The sequence below is a fragment of the Caloenas nicobarica genome, chromosome 5 (genome assembly GCF_036013445.1).
Source record: "Caloenas nicobarica isolate bCalNic1 chromosome 5, bCalNic1.hap1, whole genome shotgun sequence".
Classification (NCBI taxonomy): Eukaryota; Metazoa; Chordata; class Aves; order Columbiformes; family Columbidae; genus Caloenas; species Caloenas nicobarica.
The window spans coordinates 52,605,970-52,628,289 of record NC_088249.1 but is presented as its reverse complement, the minus strand read 5'-3'; the positions used below and the strand labels follow the sequence as shown (position 1 = coordinate 52,628,289).

At 46.2% G+C, this 22,320-nt stretch overlaps 1 protein-coding gene across 1 annotated transcript in view; it reads right to left on the bottom strand.

The window, feature by feature from the left end:
* The window catches only part of SLC22A18 (solute carrier family 22 member 18), a 63,839-nt gene extending 43,683 nt beyond the window's left edge, over positions 1 to 20,156 (bottom strand). The window contains exons 1-4 of the mRNA XM_065636587.1: positions 19,980 to 20,156; positions 17,895 to 17,992; positions 12,402 to 12,547; positions 11,500 to 11,632 (exon numbers count right to left, since the gene is read on the bottom strand). Of these exons, the coding sequence (XP_065492659.1) occupies positions 11,500 to 11,632; positions 12,402 to 12,547; positions 17,895 to 17,992; positions 19,980 to 20,153 (551 nt within the window). The 5' untranslated portion in view covers positions 20,154 to 20,156. The remainder of the gene's footprint in view (positions 1 to 11,499; positions 11,633 to 12,401; positions 12,548 to 17,894; positions 17,993 to 19,979) is intronic.
* Between the last annotated feature and the right edge of the window lie 2,164 nt (positions 20,157 to 22,320).

Below are 22,320 nucleotides of genomic sequence, written 5' to 3'. Positions count from 1 at the left end.
CTTTTCCAGACACAGCACAATTCCTGTTTACAGCCTCTGGGCTAAACTTTTCAAAAGAAGGAGCTAGGTGCCTATTCTTGCAGGAAACCAGGTGTGTAAACAGTTCAATTAATATACCCAGCAAACTGTGCTCTAGCACAGCAAAGAGGGCTAGTGGAGACAAGCCAAGAGCACAGGAGCCGAGGAAGGAAAATACTTTTAAAGAATATACCTAATTATAGATGGGCCTCTGCCAGAAGTTTGTATTTGAACACCTGGAATAGCCCTGGGGAGCAGAATTGTAACCTGAACCCAGATCCACATTTTGTAACTCACTCTTCTCCCAAATGAACTAAAACCCAGCCCCAGACCCAACCATCACACAGTCTGAGCTGCAGGTCTCCAACAGCCAAAGCCTGCAGGTCTGGTTTTCTACTCTCACCTGGGTTTTGGCCAAGCCATTGCGCTTGGCTGCTGGTGCCCTCTGTCCCTCTCACTCCACACTGCCCAGCACCCCCCTGGGGGCCCACTCCACCCCACTCCAGAGCTAGATGTTGCTGCTCAGCCTTGGATCACTGACTCAAGGCGGAGATGCCCGTTTGGTGTCTGACAGCATGCCCCCATTTGCGCCAGCAGCCATGGCATCCCCAGCACTGTGACCAAGCACTGCCTTCTCCCTGCCCTCGCAGGCTACAGCTGCAGCTCCTGGCCAAAGCAAGAAGCACAAAGTGGCTCCAATCATGCCTGCAAGCCAAATATTGACAGCGACCATCAGTTTTGTGCCAAAGCTGCAGAGTCAGGGCTTGTTTTGAAGGGCACAGCCTCCATGGTGGGAAAGCCACCCACGCCCTTTATGAGTCTTTACAGAAGTGGCAGAGTCCCTTTTCTCCCTTACAGCTCTGTTCACTAGGACAGAAAACTAAATTTCACCCACACCTTACTGACTCTTTTGAATGTTGATTTTCTTTATAGCAGAATTACATTTTGCAAAGAAAGCTCAGCCCCATCCCTATAAAGCTGCCTTGTCACAGGCATGTCATGCATTTCAGACAGCTTGCAAGGCTGACTAAACATTTACTTTGGATGGTTCATTTCCAAAGTCCAGAAATAGATCCTCATCTCCAATAAAAGAGTGCCTGGGTGTGCCATCAGATGGCTTCATTCCCCCGTTACAGCATGCCATTTGCATTCCTGTGCTTTGCCCCTCACCGAGTTACACCACTGCCTGGTGCCGAGTTCACTGCCACGTCCCCCTCTCAGGGCAGACCTGCAGATAGGCAAGGACCTCTCTCCTAGCTGGCTTATTCTTGGTAGGTATTTGGCGGTCGTGTTTGCATCATCTGACCTTGGCCTCTGTTAAACTGAGATAGGTGACTAATGCACGTGGCTCTTGATTGCTTTCCCTCTCCCAGTGGGCACCTGGCCTCTCACCATCACAAACCGGCACAGATGGCGAAGGGCAAATGGGATTTGCTCGCACTGGATGCTGTAATAGTCAAGGCAGTGTTTGTGTTTTGGAAACTTTTCGAATAATTCAGCTCCATTGCTATTCAGAGCAGCTTTGCACCATGAATGTACTTCTCTGGCTATTGCAGACTCTTCCCTGCCATGGCTGAACCTCCATCCCCAAGAAATAAAACAATTGAAAAAATAATAATCATGCTTTATATGAAAGCAAAGGAAAAAAATTATGAATCCTTCAAGGGCCAAGAGACTGTCTGAAAAGTGCTTGCCACAGAGCACCCCAGCAAAATCAAAATGATGCAACTTTCGGTAGGGTGGACAGATTACAACTGGGCAATTAGACATCCCAGACTGTGTAATCGCATGCAATGAGAACATGCGTGGGTGGAGTGCGAGGTGTGAGCCTGGTGTCACCAGCCACAGGCTCCTTTGGTTACCCTAAAGGAGTTGTTCAACAAATAGTTTCAAAATTTATTTTCTAAACATCAATAGGTCCATGTAGAAGTAGGTCTCTTTCTGTCATGAACAGTGATTCCTGGAAAACTGGGAAACATCCAGGACTACACTAGAAAACATCAGCCAGCAGAATTGATCCATCATCTGTCTCGCATCCAACTGTATCTGTACAGTCAGAAGGGGGAGAGGAAGAAACCCATCTCACACAATACAGATAATCTGTTATAAAGCTTTATATCAGGAAGGGGCTTCTGTAGGAAGCATACTTAAACATCTGACGCATGAGTGTCCTCAGCTTTAATAACCATTACTTTCTTTCATCCCCCCTTTTTTTAAAGCATGAGAACAGCATCTAAGACTTTGGCCTCTTGTAAGCATTGCTCAGATGCTCCCCAGATGTTTTTTCTAAGGGGATTTCTAATTATCTGGGTTTTTAAAATAAATATCCTGCAGGAATCTTTTAGCTTTCTGGAGGTTTCCTTCCTTCCTCTACAAGTTTCTTTACCCAGAGCTCGATTTAAAACCAAACTCAAAGGAAACCCTTCCAATGACTTCAGTATGTCTCAGATCACATACCCTGGGGTAAAAGAGAAATGAATCAAATCCCATAAAAATAAAGATGGGGCAGATTTCAAAAGGATTCACAGTGAAGTTTTGTAAAGAAGTAATTAGTCCAAAAGTTTCAGCCTAGAATATCAGGGAATAACGGAACATTTAGCAATACTAAGAAAGTTAACACTGCATACAGACCAAAAAGAATTAGATGTATAATCCCCTCTCCACGAAGAAAAATAAAATTGAAGCAACAATTGCTGTAATAACAAGCAAACAAGAAACCCTCAGATGCTCAAAAATATTCAAAGTTTTCAGATTCTGAACTACCCTAAATGGACCAGATTCACAAAAGTGCTAAATGCCTATCCTCTGAAAATCCACATTAGACATCCCCAAGTCAGAGACTGAAAGAAAACCCCAGTCATTTCCGGAACGCCTGATTGCTGTGCTGCTGCTTTAGAGGACAGTTGGAGAGCAGAGCCCCTTATGCATTTGTAAAGGAACACAAATTATTCCGATGAACATATAGAGTCTGTGTCTCTCCCAAGTTATTGAAGCCATTTCCCAAGCAATAGTTAATTACAAGGCATGCTGCTCCTCCAAAGCTGCTGCTCCATGTTCCCCCAAATGGGACACAACCCCATAGGGCATGTTGCCCTGCCTCTTGCAAACATCAGCTGGGCAAACCCAGAGTGCTTCTGCATGTGATGCGGCACAGACCCACTTGCTGGCTCAATGCATGGGTGCTATGTCCCATGTACTGATAGACCCTCACCATGGTGTCTGCCCTCCTGGATCACAGCACTAGCACTACCCTCCTCTTGGATCAGCGTCTCTGCTTGTCAGTGGTGCTTAAGGGCATTTGCTGCACCACTTGGCACAGCACAGGGAGCTTGCAATTTGAACACGGCAGACAATGTTTCTGATGCTGGAAATACCTTCTCCCTGGCTTGCAATAACCCATGATTTGTCAGGTTAAAGAGACAAGCCTCAGCAGGCGCTGGGGTTAGCCTGGAGATGGCCATTCAGAAACTCTTTTGCCCTCTGGCTGTATTCACTGCCTGGATGCTTCACATACCTTTGGCTCTCACAGGCTGGCAGAGTGGCTATGAGCAGAGTTTCATAAAGAGACTGCAATGAAATGAAAGCCCTGGGTGGGGCCATAGAAGCTGGTATAGTTCATGGGAAGGTCACACCCTTTTCTTTTTTCCAGCACCCTAAAACAATGGGGTGTTGCATCTCCCCATCCACCCAGCAGCCTCCTGCTCATCCCATCCATCCAGCAGCAACAGCCAAGAGCAGCACCAGGAAAGGTTTAATACCCCAAACCAAACTCCTCCAAAAGAGCTGCTTTTCTACCCATCCTCTACAGCAGCCATATTTCAGGCAGAAGGAAAACAGGGGAGAACAGCAGTAGAGGATGTCCTGTTCCTCTTTTCTCCACCATAAGTGAATGTCCATTGGATATGCTACTTCCTTCCAGTCCAAGTCCCTTGCTGCCCCAATCTTGCTGCCCCAGGTGCCCCAATACATCTAAAAGCACTAAGCCTTTCTCCTGCAGAGCTTCACCACTCAGTTTCCCAAGTCCTAATTCCTTCCAGTCCATCCTTCGCATGCCAAATCAGCACATTTCCATTCATCCCGACCTCACCTTCCTGCCTTGTCTGACAGTCCTTCCCACTCAAGCACCACATCCTTCCTGCCCTCAGCTCACCATAAGGCTGGGTTCATTCACTGAAGCAGATCAGAATGAAATATAAGCATGACCATTTGAATCTAAAGGATTAGGAGATGTAAAAGAGAGAGATGTTGATACCATTGTGCGCGTGCACAAGTAGGGGAAGGCTGTGCTACCCCACGTTGCTCTCTGCTAGCTCTTGCTGGGCTACAGCTCAGTGCTTCAGCCCCCAACCTCTAGCGGCCCCCCCACCACTGAGTTCTATGGCTGGCTGAGCTTGTTTTTTAATGCAAAAGGCTGGCACTTGCTTTTAATAAACATTTTTTTAAAAGAAATTTAAAAAAAAAAAAAGGATGATAGCTGTGCTCACAATGACTCTGCCTGCCCAGGACACCAGGGGATGAAGAAGAGGATACATCCAGGAAAAACTGGATGTGTTCCCCCAAGGTAGTAGGTATTTGTATGAGCATACCTTGTAATAGAAAATCTGCATCCCAAAGGCTACATAATCTAAATGGCAATGTTGTAAATGTATTGGGAGAGGGAAGGAAAAACCATCCTATTGCCCCATATTATACATGACGAACACCAGTTCAGGGGGATGGGATGACTTGCATCACAGGAAAAGCATGGCAGAGCCAAGTCCCAAATCCCAATACAGGGACTTAACCACAGCCTATTCTGTGTTTTCTATTTTCTGTTAACAAAGAAAACAGTATTTCCCCAGATTTTGATTCCCAGTGATACTGTTGGATTTGTTGCCCAGTCATGAAATATTCCTGGAGTGGGAAGAGCAGATGAAGCTCCAGTGAGTCATGAGCAGACACTGCCTTATTGTGCAACCTGCATGACAAGGGTCATGTTCAGCCCTCTGCTGCTGCCTCTGCTAATTAAGGCAACCCAAAATACCTTGTGCCTTTCCATAAAATTCCAGTTTTGGGGGTTTGTTTTTTTCTTTCATTTTTTACACTTATTATTTGGGGCTGTTAAGCCAGGCTTGACAAGAGAAATTAGCCACCACCTTGATGCAATCTTGCAGGAACACAGCTAACAACCAACCAGGCAGGGCACCGCGCCGCACAGAAACCCAGTGCTTTCAAAGCATTGGCCGAGGGGAGCGGTGTTCAAACATCCATAATTGTTTAGAAGAGGTAACTTCACAAACACACATGCTTTTGATTGCAATCTAGCCACCACGCACACAAAACAGGGTTTCGTTCACTGGCCGCCCCCTCACTTTCTGGCTCCAGGCATGGAGCGGTGAGGCAGGGCAGCCTCCCCCAGGCGCACAGCCCTGATGAAAGCTGGAGGAGGCAGAGGGGAAACCTCCTTAGTTCCCTCATAGATATTTTTTCCCTCCTTTAATTCCTAAATGTCTATTTGTCTGCTGGGGTAACCACTATCAACCCATGGAGGAACACCAGGCCAGAGGTCCCTCTTCCCGTGGCTCTGGTGCAAGGCAACAGTCCGCAGCTCCCAAACCTCAGCTCTCCATCCAAGCACCACAAACCAGCCACACAAGCAAGTTCTGGATACTTTCTCCTTTTTCTTTTTTTTTTTTTTTTTTTTTTTTAATTCCTTTGCATCATGGTTTCCCTGGGAAGAGGAAGGAGCCAACCCAAAAGGGCAGAGATGGCAGGGAGGAAGGAGGGCGCTGGGGGCAGAAGGGGCAGGTGGACATCCCCTGAGAGCCAGCACAGCCACACTCACAGCCCTCCCACCAAATCCCTGCAGAAAGCTAAGCAGGAATGAGGGCTTTGAAGGAAAATGGGGAGGTCCTGACAAGGCTGAGGAAGGGGCTACCAACCAGCATCCCATTAGCTCAACCCAACCCCAGCCCTCCTCAGCCATACCCCATACACTTCAGGGCAGCTCTCCCTCCCATGAATTGCTGGCTCCTGCCTTGAACCCCACTCTTCCTCCCTTGGGAAAGAGCCCCACCTATGGGTGAAGGACCAAAGAGGAGCTCTTGGCCCCATTATCATGCCTCAGTCTGCTGAAATTCAGACCAGGGCTTGGAAGGAGAGGATGGAATAGCCAGGTTTACTGAAGGTATGCAAAGGGGGAACAGGGCACATTTGCACGGCTAGTGTGGTCTTCCAATGCATAAACATAATCCTCATGACATCTGGTATGTTCATGATCCAGCATCAAACTCCAGGACTGTGACCACAGGTACAATGTGTTGATGGCCAGAGCTGGTGCTTTGGGACTTTGACGTTAAGCAAGCAGAAAGCTTGCAAGGCAGACTGTTTCCTGAGCTGCTTTCAGGCCTGCTTCATGAGGAGGTAAATAGTGGTACAGAAGTGCCAGCGTCTCTCCATCAGCCACACGGAGTCCGAACAGCATATTCAGGTGTAGCTGTCTTGGATTAGGTCAACTCCATCCAAAGTGCACTGGGGCATTTCTCAAGTTCAAGAATAGGTTAAAGAGGTACACGATCCTCTATCCAGACCCAGTTAACATAGACCTTACAGACATAGGCTTTGGGACCATGCCTTCCAAAACTAAGATTGTTGTCATGCAGAGTAAATGAGAAAAAGAACCTCTGGATCCTATTTTGGTTTATTTTTCACAGGAGGCCATAACTGAGGCCCACTGCACCTTCCCTAATCCATTAGCTCCTGGAAAAACAGACTGTTCACTATCTCCTCCTCATCTCTCCCGTAGCACCACAGAGCTTGACCAATGGTGACAGACCACAATGCAGCTCATGGATGACTCACTGGCAAGCAGACACCACCTCCCTCTCCCCAAAGTCCCTTGACACAAAGGACAAAGCAATGCCTGTAACAGTGTCAAAAATCCATGCCACTTGGCTGATCAACATCATGCCAGGCAGAGAAATACCATGGTTTCTACTGGAAGGGAGCAGGAACAGCTCCTGGCAGCAGAATGCCCCGCTTTGTCCCCAAATGAAGCACAACCCTCCCTCCCGCCTTCCCAGATCCCAACCTTCAGCCCTTTCAACACCCACAGTTTTTCCACTCTGCTGCAAAGCGATGAGAAATTCCCTGCTAGAGGACATTGTTCAAATGGTTTACTGAAAAGAAATGCAATTCCCTGCTCCAGGCGAACAAGCTCCTTTTTCCCCTTGAGGAAGAAGGATAATAGCATGGCCAGGGAAAGAAAAAAAAAATCTATCCCCAAAGCCTGCTGTAATAATATTAAATAAGACACTATAGGAGTTTGGCCAGGAAAATCCCAAGTTCAAAAGAATAATTGCTCCAAGAGATTTAAGTCTACAGCTGAGTCACTAAAATGAAGAAACCTCTCTTTGTCCATAGAAAGCAAACAAACCTTGGGTCATGCAGCAAAACTTCTGTATGTCCTTGTTAGAAAGAAAGAAGAAAGAAGCCAAGTGCAATTAATCATACTCCTACAAGAAAGGATGAAATCTCTGTAATTAGCTACCTAGGCTCATCTTTCTACTTTTGAAGACTAATCCAGCCTTCTTCTTTCACCCTTCACTCACAGAGCTGCCACAAAAGCCTACTACGAATACCATATAACTTGTCTCCAGGGGTACACACTCACCTGCAGCCTGTGGTCCCCTGTCAGTAGGTGTACAGGGAGAAGGGAACATATGCAGAGAGCAAACAGAGCTCCTTTTCTTAGTCATGTTTTGTGGATGAGCTGTGATGGAGTTTGCAGACTCACAGAGAACCTGGAGAACCCAACTGAACTACAGGAGTTATTTTCAAGCTAGGTATTTTATATCCACAGTCCTGATCCAACTGATCAATGACCAGAAACCACCAATTAAAAAACCCAACCAAACAAACAAAGCAGCATATAAACATGAAAACACTTTCCAAAGGGTTAAGATTACAACTGCTTGTGTTAATAAATTGGCTTATACCTGATCCTCATAGGATGGCCTGACCATCACCCTGTGCATAGAAAGCACGGTTGTCACAGCCGTACGCACTGTTTGTACAGAGGTGAGTGGACAGAGCAAGGTCTCCAGCAACTAAATTTGGTAGGGTGAAGCCAGTTGAAAAGTTCTTTGATTTGCAAAAGGCAAAACCGCATTTCACAGATAAAACAACCAGGTCTGACTAGAAGTCACAATTCCTTTTCTACAGCTTCATTCAAAGTTTTCGAAAACATGGGGGGAAAGTGCAGTACTTCAGAAATAGGAAGAGGAAGAGCTGGAACTGGTGGCTACAGCTTAGGAGTAGAGTTCAGGATCCAGCAGCCAGAAAATCCTATGCAAATCAGAACAAGCCATTCAATTTCCCTGGGGTTCCCTTAATGAATAAGCGTTGACAAATATTATTCCAACAATGGAAAACACACAGACCAGCTCTTTAGGTCAAGTACATCAATGGCAAGTGCAATACAGTGGAATAATACCAAAATGACATCAGCTGAGGAACTGAGACTGATTTCTACCCCCTTTCTTGTATACAAACCATATGAATAATGCTGTCAACAACAAATGGGGAACTCTGGCCAGCTTTGTGGTCAGGGAGAGTGAAGAATGCAGAGTGGACAGAAATCTGCAGCTTTGCTCTTCCATGACATGGCAGAAATGCTTATTTTCAAAGGAAGGAGACTGGGTCATTTTTCTATGAAAAAAAAGGAAGCGATCACACAGCTCCAAGTACAGCTGAAACCTTCTGTACAAATGTGGGAAACAGGGAGGGATGATCAACAGCCAGTCTGTGGGTTGCAGCAACAGGGCCAGAGAGCCTCCGGTATGTGCATAATGCAACACCCACTCCTTTCCCTCCAGGTCAATGCCGCAGGCACAGCCAGAGGTACTGGGGATGCTCCAGGGGCTGTTTCATGGCTCAGAGTTGTCTTTGCTCGCAGGGCTGAATTACCACTCACCATCAATCTCAGCCAAAACACTGAAAATGGGTGGATTGCTCCCCCAATCTTTGCACAGAAATCTGGCAGAGGAGCTGAGCAAAGGTCAGAGCAAAGGTAGAATATGACTGCAGCACAGGTGGCTACCAAACACCCAGAGCAGCCTTCCCTGTGCAGTCCTTCAGCCTGGAATTGCTGTTTATAAAACCAAATCAACTGTCTGCATGTCAGGGTGGTCAGAAGGGTCTTGCCAGCACGCTGGGGTTTGTCCCTTGTTAATGGGAATTCCCGGCAGACGGGCTGCTTTCCCCAGTCCGGCTATGGGAGGGAAGAGCATCCTCACAACCTCTGCGATGGGATGCACCAGCAGCCAGGCACAAACTCCGAGCCGAAGCTGCCCTCCGCTGGATGCATGGGAAACAACCCCCGATGTAGGAAATTCAAAAGTTTTTCAGGTGCAGGTCCCTTTCCCATAATTACAGGCAACATTCTCTTTTCTCCTCAGTGCAACGTTGCAGGCACAAAATGCGAGGACCAGAAGCTTTCGAAATAAGCAACAGCCTGGGGAGTCTGGAAGCATCCTGTTATCTGACAGCACCAAGCACTGACATCCAAAAGCCAGACTGCATTCGAGTGTCTCTAACTAATTAACTGCAACAGGGGGTTGCCTTCCATTGCTGATTTTTCTATAAATTAGCAACTGATGCACACACTGGAAAGTAAAACCCTATACATTTTTGCTAGATAACAATGCTGCTTGTATGTTGGTGTTCAAATATGGACATGTACCCAAAGATTAAGCTGAGAAACGAGATAACATTTACTTTTAGACAATTAACGTGCAGAAGGGATACAGTCACCATATTTGATGAAAAATAACGCTAATTTTAAAAAGTCATTCAAGCAGAAACATGTATAAATACTTTGAAATCCTGCATTAGTTAATATTATGTACATCCCAAATCGCCATTTTATGTAACCATATAACAACTACAAAAACAATCCTCCTAGCCAGCCTCAGATCAATTAAGCCAACACAGAAGAGGCACCAATAGGAAGAGAATTAAAGAAAACCTTCTGAGGATTCAAGTGGGAGGAAGAAAATTGCCGAGACTGTTTGCAGCAATTAAATTGGCCCAACACTGCTGCCAAGGTACAGCAGCAGAGTTCTCAGGGAGTACTCCCTAAGGCAGCAAGGTTGAAGTTGTCTACTTAATTAACCCTTGCAGAGACTTGAGACACAAAGTAGCATCACTGCAGCACCTGAATGCATGCGGTGCACAACAGGGTTCGGAATGCAGTGTATGGCGCCCAACAATGTAACTGAGTGTGTCCTATGCAAAATGCCCTGGGGCATAGCACCATATATAGTCACAGTGCTTATGGCACTAGGAAAAGGATAATGAAAAAAAAAAATCAGTAACATCTGACTTAGCTGTCTGAAGTTCATGAAAATTGATTTTTAATGAGATAGTGTTGCCGTACAAATGAAGGGAGGTGGGGCACAGGCTGGTAAGGTGGCCCTGGGTGGCTGTGATGATGAGAGGCAGCTGCAGGCAGCACTGGCCAACCGATGGTGACACCCAGTGGATGCTGACGCCTTCCCGGACAAGCCCCATTCCTGAAAACCAGAGCTTCCCCTAATGACCTTTAACCTGTATCCTACACTGTAGAGCAGCTACAACACTCACAAAAGTTGAAAAAAATTGTTTCCATGCTAACCTGAATCTGCAGAAGCAAGTGTCCGTAATAAAAGAAGTAGAGCTAAATAAATGTTCAAAAGTTCACAAGGGATTTTTTTCTCCCCCACCGGAGAAGTGCTGGGGAATCTTCCAGGAAGATGACAGCCACGTGCACTTTCCGGCCTGCAAAGTTCTCTGACACACCACACTTTTTGAGCTTCCTTTACTAATAATGAACATAGACAGGTAAACTCAGTAAAATCAGGCATATCTTTCCTGTTGCAGCACATAAGAGAAGGCGGCAGCCTGCTACAGCGTGCTAGGCTGTGGAAAGCAAAGCAAGAAGTGGCAGGCATGTGCTTCATCTTGCTGTGACAGGGCTAGACCTCCTCACTCTTTTCCTCCACTGTCCTGCACTTACTTTCTCCTTTCCCAAGGTCTTACCCTATATTGAGAATCCCCCAAGCACACCAATTTCCCCACAAGTTTCACACTGCTCCCGATTTCCATTTCTCAGTTGTATAACACTGTTTCTTAAAGGCAGGGTGTGCAGTGCCTGCTCCTTTTCAGCACACTCAGCTCCAAAGAGAAGACAACCAGGAGACAGACAGACTCCATTTCTCACTTCAGCTTGTTTTTAAATCCATTTAAGTAGACAGAAGATGAGATTTTCAACAAAGTCTCCTTAAAAACAGTGGGAATCGTTCTTTGTAGCAGTATGGAAAGCAAAATGTTGAGTTCTGGTATGATCTTCTACTGCCACCAGCAGTAAGATATCACCAAAAGCTAAAGGGGAAGCAAAATACCCCTTAGCAGCTCCCTCAAGAGGTTGCAACAAGGCCAACACCGAACAAGTGGACCACTCACCCGAATTTGGTGGAAAGAACACCTCCCAGGGCAGAGCCAATGATGATGCCTATTCCAAAGCAAAGACCCAGCTTCCCCAAAGCATCAGCACGTTGGGAAGGTGTAGTCAGGTCTGTAATAACCTTCTGAGCACCTGCAAGGAAAAAAAAGTCCTTTGAAAGAAGCTCGCCACAGGGTCTGAGCAGTGGTTATACGAATTTTTAGGCCACAGAAACAGTGCCTGCCACAAAACAGTCCTTGCAACCCCAGGACAAACACTCGTGCACACTGCTGAATGTAATTGGTTCAGCTTGTCAGTTGTAGGAAACAAAACCACTCAAACAACCCACTTCACAAGTGGCAAGAAGAGGCTTAAGACCCTACCAACTTGAGTCCTCTGGCACAAGTTACATGGACTTCTAGTAGCTAAAGGTTGTTTATGGTTTTTACTAGAAACATCTAGGAAAGGGCAAATAAAGCAGAACAGCTTGGTGGGTAACGGAAGGTATTCTTGTAATTACAATTAATTTTGACCAATATGCCTATTTTGTCAGGTGAAAGGGAAAAGCTCTCCTACAAAAAATCCTGGCTGCAAGAAGGCAGCTGAGAAGATTGGGATAGCACTGCTGCCAGCAAGTGATCATCATCTGTGTCTAGATGGCAAAGTACAAGCAATTTGCACAAGATCATACAGGAGGATGGAACTGGAACTACAGGCTACTAGTCCTGCTTTCCTGCTCCTTTCCATAACCAACACACCTGCAGTTACATGTTTTCAACATTTCATCCTTGATGACCATCAAATGTTCCTCCTGCCTTCCTTCATGCTGTTGAACCTGTTGACTTGCAGCAACGTGAGCAAGAAGAGAGGAATCAGACAATAAAAGCAATTTGGAAAGCCACTCAGCCCTGACCAACCTTACCTGGTAGTCCATGCATGAACACTGCTGGCAGCCTGGAGAGGAAGAGGAGGGGGATGCTGGTGGAGATGGACATGAGCAAGAAGAAGGCACTTCCAGATGCACAGGAGAGAATTAAGGCAGCTCGGGTGCCAAACTGATCTGCAAACCTGGTACAGAAATGGTACACGGTTGTCTGAAGTGGGACTGTGCAGGTCATTACATGTATGATGCACCCAGATGGACAGAGCTGTAGAGCCATCTCACTCTCCTTTATCCACCATGGGAAGCACTGATCAGATTCTCAGAACTGCTCAGTTCTCACAAGAGGACTAGACATCCAGAGGAGCTCAGCTCACTGGGTCTGAGCATTGGACAACCTCTCTCCATTGCTAACTACCAGCAATACAAAACTTTGCCTTGAAAAAAAAAAATCAAAACAAGGCCCCCAGAACTGGAAGCTTTGCCTGGAGGAGGAGAGGAAGGATCAGTGCTGAAGCACCAGCTGCCCAACCAGGAACACAGGCACAGACACTTTGGTGTAACATGGGAATGCACCAACAGCTGCCACTGCTCAGCCCATTTCCAGATCCCTCATAAGCACAAAAATACATGCTTGTTTAAGTCTCCTTCACTGGCATTTCAGTGAAGAAATGTGGTTTATCTCAGAGCTGCTAAAGACCAGGCAGAGGCATTTACAGCAGCTCAGCTCAGTGACCCATTCAATATTATCACTTGAGCACATAACGCCCTCAAATTTTACTTTGTGACTCAGAGTTGGTTCAGACTAGGGAATCAGGCCAGCTAACTTTTTAGTTTAGGTTCAATGGCAATTTCAGTTATTCCAATGTTTTTCCAGAGGATGTTAAAAGCAGTGTTTGTCATTCAGCACCACTTAAAAGAAAATAAGTAGATAGCTTTCTATTTAGGTTCAATAAACACTTCACAATAGTGACTCAAATTTGTTTCTACTGGAGGTAAAAAATTCAAAACAGTCAGATGAGGTTTTGGTTCAGGTTTTATTCAATTCCAAGATACTTTAAAAAGTTAAGTTACACAAAGTCAGCACCACAGAAAGGGTTCTGAGTAATTTGGTTTAAGATGACCATAAACTAGGCCTTAGATAAAGTTTTTCACTCTAATTTCTCCTTCCTTCTTTTTATTGAAGTTGCATATTACAGTTAGCAGGTGAATGTTACCTTGCATAGCAATTAGTTGTGCTTACACTAAAAGAAACAACCAAAAAATAAAGCCAAGCCTGGTCTACAAACCTAAGCATAAGTAATAAAAGGGGTTTGTGTTGAGGAAGAGGTATAGATCAAAGCTTCTCTGTTTACATGAACATCAGGGAAGTTTATATTAGCTGTTTGTAACCTAAAGACCATGATTCACTAAATAGTCCAAGGCTTCTTTGGTTTTGTTCCTTAAGAGTAAGTTCAGTGCTTCATCTTCTCGCAGCTGTTTAACAACATCAGGCAAGAAGAACAAGGAAAACTGACCCAGGCTACATATTTTTCTCTCTCTTATCACACTCCCTCCCATTTTCTCTTTATCATCTCCCTTCAAGGTGAGATCAAGGCAGCCTCACACCTAGAAAAATCCTTTTTATTTCAAACCTACATTGCAAATCTTGGCTTCAATCTGGCAATATGCACCTTCAGTCCCATCTACACCAATGGGAGTCCAGGCCCAGATGGATTCTCGTTTGCTATTTTCCTTCCCTTCGGCATCACTTCTGGACATTAGTGAATTACATGCATAGAAGAAAACCAGATTTCAGATGGCACCAGGTCCAAAACAGATCTATTACTCTAGTTTTGTATATTGATAGAAAGAGCATTCAAATTGGGCCTTCTGCACCATCTCCATTCTTAGGAGTGCATTTACTTCCAAGCCACACTGGAGAATTTCTTGTTACTGTTACTAATTTTAAAACGTGTGTTATGGTAGAGTCCAAGTGATTTTAGAGATCAGATCCTTGAAGAGCTATACCCCATGTACCAGGGGATCTTATAGAGCTCACAATCTAAATCAAACAGAATGGTAAATGCCATGCAGGGAAACTGAGGCACACACCAGCTCCATATGTGTTTATTTCTTTGTTGATCAGTAGCAGGACTAAGAAGAAAAGCTAGCCTTTCTCAGATCCATTTTAGTTTCTTATCACTGGATTACACGGAATCACAGAATCATAGAATGTTAGGGATTGGAAGGGACCTCGAAAGATCATCTAGTCCAATCCCCCTGCCAGGGCAGGAACACCTAGGTGAGGTTACACAGGAAGGCGTCCAGGCGGGTTTTGAATGTCTCCAGAGAAGGAGAATCCACAACCCCCCTGGGCAGCCTGTTCCAGTGTTCCGTCACCCTCACTGAGAAGAAGTTTCTTCTCACATTTAAGTGGAACCTCCTGTGTTCCAGCTTGAACCCATTACCCCTTGTCTTACTGTTGGTCATCACTGAGAAGAGCCTGGCTCCATTCTCATGACACCCACCCTTTATATATTTATAAACATTGATGAGGCCACCCCTCAGCCTCCTCCAAGCTAAAGAGCCCCAGCTCCCTCAGCCTTTCCTCATAAGGGAGATGCTCCACTCCCTTAATCATCTTTGTGGCCCTGCGCTGGACTCTCTCCAGCAGTTCCCTGTCCTTCTTGAACTGAGGGGCCCAGAACTGGACACAATATTCCAGATGAGGTCTCACCAGGGCAGAGTAGAGGGGAAGGAGAACCTCTCTTGACCTGCTAACCACCCCCCTTCTAATACACCCCAGGATGCCATTGGCCTTCTTGGCCGCAAGGGCACAGTGCTGGCTCATGGTCATCCTGCTGTCCACCAGGACCCCCAGGTCCCTTTCCCCTACACTGCTCTCTAATAGGTCATTCCCCAACCTATACTGGAACCTGGGGTTGTTCCTGCCCAGATGTAAGACGCTACATTTTCCCTTGTTATATTTCATTAAATTTTTCCCCGCCCAACTCTCCAGCCTGTCCAGATCTCGCTGGATGGCAGCACAGCCCTCTGGCGTGTCAGCCACTCCTCCCAGCTTGGTGTCATCAGCAAACTTGCTGATAGTACACTCAATTCCCTCATCCAAGTCGTTGATGAATATATTGAATAGTACTGGTCCCAGAACTGACCCTTGAGGCACTCCACTAGATACAGGCCTCCAACCAGACTCCGCCCCATTGACCATGACTCTCTGGCTTCTTTCCTTCAGCCAGTTTGCAGTCCACCTCACTACCCAATCATCCAGTCCACACTTCCTCAGTTTTGCCGTGAGGATGCTGTGGGAGACAGTGTCAAATGCTTTGCTGAAGTCAAGGAAGACCACATGCACCGCCCTGCCATCGTAAATCCACCTTGTTACGTCTTCATAAAAGGCTATGAGGTTGGTCAAACACGACTTCTCCTTGGTGAAGCCATGTTGACTGTCCCTGATGACCCTCTTATCCTTGATATGTCTTAAGATGGCACCAAGGATAAGGTGTTCCATCACTTTCCCAGGGATGGAAGTGAGGCTGACCGGTCTATAGTTGCCCGGGTCCTCCTTCTTGCCCTTTTTGAAGACCGGAGTGACATTTGCTTTCTTCCAGTCCTCAGGCACCTCTCCCGTTTCCCAAGACTTGGCAAAGATGATGGAGAGTGGTCCAGCAATGACTTCAGCCAGCTCCCTCAGCACCCGCAGGTGCATCCCATCTGGACCCATGGATTTATGGATGTCCAGATTGCTTAACTGGTCCCTAACCCAGTCCTCATCAACTGAGGCAAACTCCTCCATTGCCCTGCCTTCCTCTGGGGCCTCAGGGGTACGGGGCTCCTCAGGACAGCCTCCGGCAGAGTAGACAGAGACAAAGAAGGCATTCAGTAACTCTGCCTTCTCTGTATCTTCTGTCACCAGGGCACCCACCCCATTCATCAGTGGGCCTACATTGCCTCTGGTGTTAGTTTTATCTGCCATGTATTTGAAGAAGCTCTTTCTGTTGTCCTTGACCCCTCTCGCCAGGTTTAACTCTAAGGAGGCCTTAGCTTTCCTAGTTGCCTCCCTACATCCTCTGACAACAGCCTTATATTCTTCCCAAGTGGCCAGCCCTTCCTTCCATGATTTGTAAACCCTCCTCTTCCACTTGAGATTGCCCAGCAGTTCCCTGTTTAACCACGCAGGTCTCCTGGCTCCCCTCCTTGACTTCCTGCGCGTCGGGATGCACTGATCTTGAGCTTGGTAGAAGCAGTCCCTGAATGCTAACCAACTATCTTGGGCCCCTTTACCTTCAAGCAGCCTTGCCCACGGAATTCCCTCCAGCAATTGGTTGAACAGGCCAAAGTCGGCCCTGCTGAAGTCCAGGGTTGCAATTCTGCTCGGTATTCTGCTCCCGCCACATGAGATTCTGAACTCCACCATCTCATGGTTGCTGCAACCAAGGCAGCCCCCCACCTTTACTGCTTCAACCAGACCCTCCTTGTTAGTGAGGACAAGATCCAGCAGCGCACCTCTCCTAGTCGGCTCCTCCACCATTTGCATCAGAAAGTTATCATCGATGCACTAGAGGAACCTCCTAGACTGAGGCTGGCTGGCTGAGTAGTCCTTCCAGCAAACATCAGGGTAGTTAAAGTCCCCCATAACAACCAGAGCCTGTGACTGTGAGGTCACTCTCAGCTGCCCATAGAAGGCCTCATCAACATCCTCACTCTGATCTGGTGGCCTGTAATAGACTCCCACAACAGTGTCACCCCTGCCAGCCTGCCCCTTAATGCTCACCCACAGACTCTCAACTCGCTCCTCAACCGCACCTGGACAGTACTCTATACATTGTAGTTGCTCTCTTACGTAAAGAGCAACTCCACCACCACGCTGTCACGGCCCTGTCATTTTTTTTCCCTGCTCTTTGGAAATGTATTCCCTCGCCACTCATTTTTTTGGGGGCTGTTTACATTTCATTAGGAAGAAAAGTGTGTGTTCCATGAGGTACAGAGGCAGAAAACCTGAGTCTTTTCCACTCTTTTCTTATTTTGATAGATGAGCTTATAGATGCATAATTTCTTAAAGATTCATGCAAGTCTAGCTTTGTACTAAAGACATACAGATACAGTGAGATTCAGCTGTAGAAATAACATGACCCTCCATTATTTTCTTTGACAGCTCTACCTAACATCAATAAATACCCTATTTTTTTTGTTTCCCAGTCACGAGACATTTCTAAGGTTACACATGGCTATAAAAAGTTTGCAGGATTAAGCTCTTAGGACCTGGGCTCCAAGGACCCTGATGGTGTAAGTCCGTTCCCAGTACATTGTTACACTTACATGTGTGTCATTAAAACATAGCTAAGTTACCATAAAGGCTGCTTCTACGTTGTGGTATTTCTTTGTATAGTATTTATTTTCCCCTTGCACATTTACAAAAACTTCAAACATTTCAACAGGACCACAAACCAGAACTATTTGATTTTTTTACTGAAGTATAAAAATGCCTGGCCTTTTTCAGCTATGAAAAGGGTCATGAGAATTGTTCTCACTTACCTTCCAAAAATCGGACCTCCCACAAGCTGGAGGACACCAAAGGTTGTCTGAAGGTAGCCAAACCCCACCGAATCCAAACCTAGGCTCTTTGCCAAATACTAAAAAAGAAATAAAATAAAACAAAACAAAACAGGTCATAGGAAATGAAGTATGCTATATTTTTGAATAAAGACCTTAATGTCTGTGTGGAGGAGACTACAGCTCAAGAAAAGCACTTCCTTCAATTCCCCATACCTACAGATGACATGTCCATTGGGTCAGACACGGGGTGCTTAATAAAGACCAAACCCCTCCCTCCCACACCATCCGCCAAGGAAGATAAATGGGATGTGATCAAAACCATCAATTTTGTACAAGGTGACAAATCTGAACTGCCCTTTGTCTTTGCAGTCCAATGCAATATTCTGCTACTGGTAGGGGGAATGAGATACCTGGGGCAGCCTGAGCACCACCCAGAAGGTGACTGTGGTAAGGTCTTGGAGCTGTTGTTTAATTGAGCAAGCTGGAATCAATGCAAGCACAATATCAGCCTTTATTTATAATCTGGATGATACGCCCACAACTGGAGCTCATAAAAAACCACAGATGCACACCCTGAAGATCCACAGTCCTCTGAGGTTTTTTTATTTAAAAATTGTACACTCAAGGGACAGCTATTTCTGATTCACATTTTTGTTTTGTGCTGCCTGCTAAGAGTTGTTTAAAACTCTCCACCAAATTCAGCTCTCAGGAGGTGTGGAAGTGCCCCAATCTTGCCTGCTTCCCTAGTACATGCTCTGCACCCAAGCCCCCAAATCGCCTGTAATCAACTGGTGATCAAATACACCAATCTCCCATAAATAAACTCTCAATCTACGGGCTCAGGGCACCATGGACCAGTTTAGCCCCAGGGGTAAGGAGCAGTTTGCCTCTGGAGGCACAAAACCAGCGGAGACATCTCCCAGAAGGCAGGGCCTCATCAGAGACAGGGGTGAACGTGTATCACAGATCCATGAGCTCACAAGAGCAGGAAAGCTGCCTGACAAAAAATAACCTGGGGGTGTTGGTCAACAGTCAGCTGAACATGAGCCAGTAGTGTGGCCAGGTGGCCAAGAAGGCCAACAGCATCCTGGCTTGTGTCAAAAATAGCATGACCAGCAGGACTAGGGCAGTGAGCATCCCCCTGTACTCAGCACGGGTGAGGCCCCAGCTCGAATACTGTGTTAAGTTTTGGGCCCCTCACTACAAGAAAGATATTGAGGTGTTGGAGAGAGTTCAGAGAAGGGCAACAAAGCTGGTTAAGGGTCTGGAGCGCAAGTCTTGTGAGGAGCAGCTGAGGGAACTGGGGCTGTTTAGTCTGGGGAAAAGGAGGCTGAGGGGAGACCTTATTGCTGTCTACAACTACCTGAAAGGAGGTTCTAATAAGGTGGGTGTTGGTCTCTTTTCCCATGTAACAAGTGATAGGAGGAAAGCAAATTACCTAAAATTTCACCAGAGGAAGTTTAGATTGGATATTAGAAAAAATGTATTCACTGAAAGGGTTATAAAACACTGGAACAGGCTGCCAGGGGAAGTGGTTGACTCACCATCCCTGGAGGTATTAAAAAGACATGTAGACATGGTGCTTAGAGACATGGTTTAGTGGTGGACTTGGCACTGTCAGGTTAATGATTGGACTCTATGATCATAAGGGTCGTTTCCAACCTAAATGATTCCACGACACGCAAGTCCAGTAAGTGAGAAGCAATGATTCCCATGCACAGCTCATTTATTATGTCCTTAGAAAACCCACCTCTGATCTGAAATCCCTCATTTCTGCTGCCTGCTGCTTGGATCACTCTCCCACTGCAAGCAAGATGACACAAACTACAACAGCTTCACCCCGGGCCAGCAGGCCAAGAAAGGGCTCTAGGTGCTACTGCAGTACAAATAAACAAACCAGCTTTTACTGCCTGGGAACACCCTGAACACAGTCACAGCTTGCCTGCTAGGCAGGAGTACACTTTCCTCTCTCCTGCTAGAAACTCTATTCTGACTTTGCTGGAAAGCTAAATAGATTGGCATTGAATTCAAGACACGCTGTGATGCAGGACAACCCATACTCACAGGCATGACTCCAAACTGCATGAAGAGGAAGGTCAGCTCTAGAGTTGCAATCAGGTAGGCAATACGGATAGCTTGTCTCCTGTTGCTCTCTCCCAAGCGGCTGCTCTCACCCAGAGTCTCGCTCCTCATTCCTGAGGCTTCTTCCTCACCTCCAGAGATGGCTTTTGCATCCATAGTGCTCACGGAGTGACTTACTGCAGGACGATGGGCTGAAAGACAACACAAACGTGCTTTGTAGCTGGGAACACGGAGCACAGGCAAGGCGCAGAAACTGCGCAAACAGTTCAAAGCTTACAGTGTGAAAGGTGCTGAATCAGTGTGTCAGAGATTTCCTTTTTCTTTTCTTTTTTTTCTCCTCCCCTTCGCTTACTTGCCAGGCAGGATCAAAGGTAACTGTGCACCAAACCACAGATCTCGTTCTTCAGCCTTGTCCCAGGTGGGCTCATTGCTTCAAGGACCATCACAGCAAAGACAGGCTTGAGAATCCCAGCGGGAGTGAAAGTGGACATTGCCCCAAACAAGAGCACGTGACAAACTCTTCAACTATTTTAACTGTTTCATTTCTTTCACTTTTATTGCTTGGAAAAAGATGACTGTTCTAATTCTTCATGAAAGACACTTTGATTTTGTTTTTGGAGGTTGCAAGTGAAGCCTATCACAGAACAGCTATTTCCAAGTCCTCATGCTTACAGTAGATTTATACAGATCCCGAATCAAGCATAGGTCTTACACACAGTTAGAGCTGCTCTCATCCACACCTCTAGCTGAGCCATTTTCCTTCACTTACCAGGTGCTGCAAATTTATAGAGAGGCTGAGCTAGCAAATGTCCACTCAAGACTACAAATTACCAGCCAATGCAAAAAATATTTTTTTTTTTAAAAAATAGTATTAAATCCATATAAATCATGAGGCCGACTGCAAACTGGGGAATTAAATAAACAAGACTAGTTTGTCCTTTGGGGGTTTTGCTAGTTTGCTTGCTTGCTTGTTTACTTAGGGTTTTATTTGTTTGCCTGTTTGCTTGGGGGTTTATTTCTTTGTTTTCTTACTTGTTGAATCCTGGAAGTCTGGTTGAGCATTGTCTTTAAAATAAAGAGAAAAAGAAAGCAAAGATGTTAATGCCCCAATTTTGTAGAATCACAGGACTTTGAGTAGGATGGGACCTCAGGAGATCTCATCCACCCTCCTGCTTGAACACATCAGCTCGGTTGTGGCTTTTTCTAGACAAGCTTTGAAAATCTCTTAAGAAAAGAGACTTCTCCCCTCCTTGAACAGCTGAGAAATAAGGTTTTCTTAATGTCCAGTCTGAATTTCTCAAGCTGTGGCTTGTGGCTGTTGTCCCTCAAGGTGTCAGCTGCCACTACCAAGAAGAATCTGCATCATCTCTGCAGTTGCCCTTCAAGTAGTTGCAGGCTTCTCTTAGATCACCCCAGCCTCCACTTTGCCAGGCTGAACAAGCCTGATGCCTTCCACCTCTTTCAAAGACTAGGTACTCTAGACCCTTGACCTTCTTGGTAGCCCTCCCCTCGGTCCAATCCAGTTTGTCCACAACCCTCTTGAACTGGGAGACCCGACACTGGATCAGCCTCATCAGCACCAAGCAAGAAGGAATAAAAACTTCCCTGGACATCCTGGACATGTTCCTTGTCAAATGGCCCATTATATGGTTTGCCCTACTCCTGATGATCAAGCACCATCGGCTCACACAGCATTGCCATCACCCATGGTCCTCACGGAAGGGTTGCTACATGTTCAGTTGGTCCCCAGCTGGCATTGATGCAGGTGGATATTCTGCCACAGGCTTGGGGCAAATTGTCACCCTTTTCAACTTGTTGAAAACCTTGAGGTTTTGGTTGATCCAGCTCTCATATTTCATGCAGACCCTCCAGCCTGAGGCTCTGTCATCAACCATCTCAGCCAGTCCCTCTAATTTAGTAACACCTCTGTTCAGAAATGGAGGCTTGACTCACTGTGAAGGCTGACACAGGCAATACAATTACAGGGACACGCACAGACATTTGCTGGCTTGGATCCTGAGTGGCTGTCAGGGCTTGGAGGTTTCCAACCAAGCCCAGGGAGGGGGAACTGTAAGATCTCCAGACACACCTTTTTATTCAACACATGTCGCCGCAGAGCCCCAGGATTTGGTGAGGGCTGCCAGGCTCTACCTCCTGGTGAAGGAAGGGGAAGACCAAAGGTTTAATGTTTCACCAGGGGCAGGTACAGTGTCAATGCATGCTGGACAGAAACAACCTTTCACAAACTCAGCCAGAGCATGAGTAAAAAAGCACCTTTAAAGAATGACTTTCCTACAGAGATACAAGCACTCAAACAGACCCA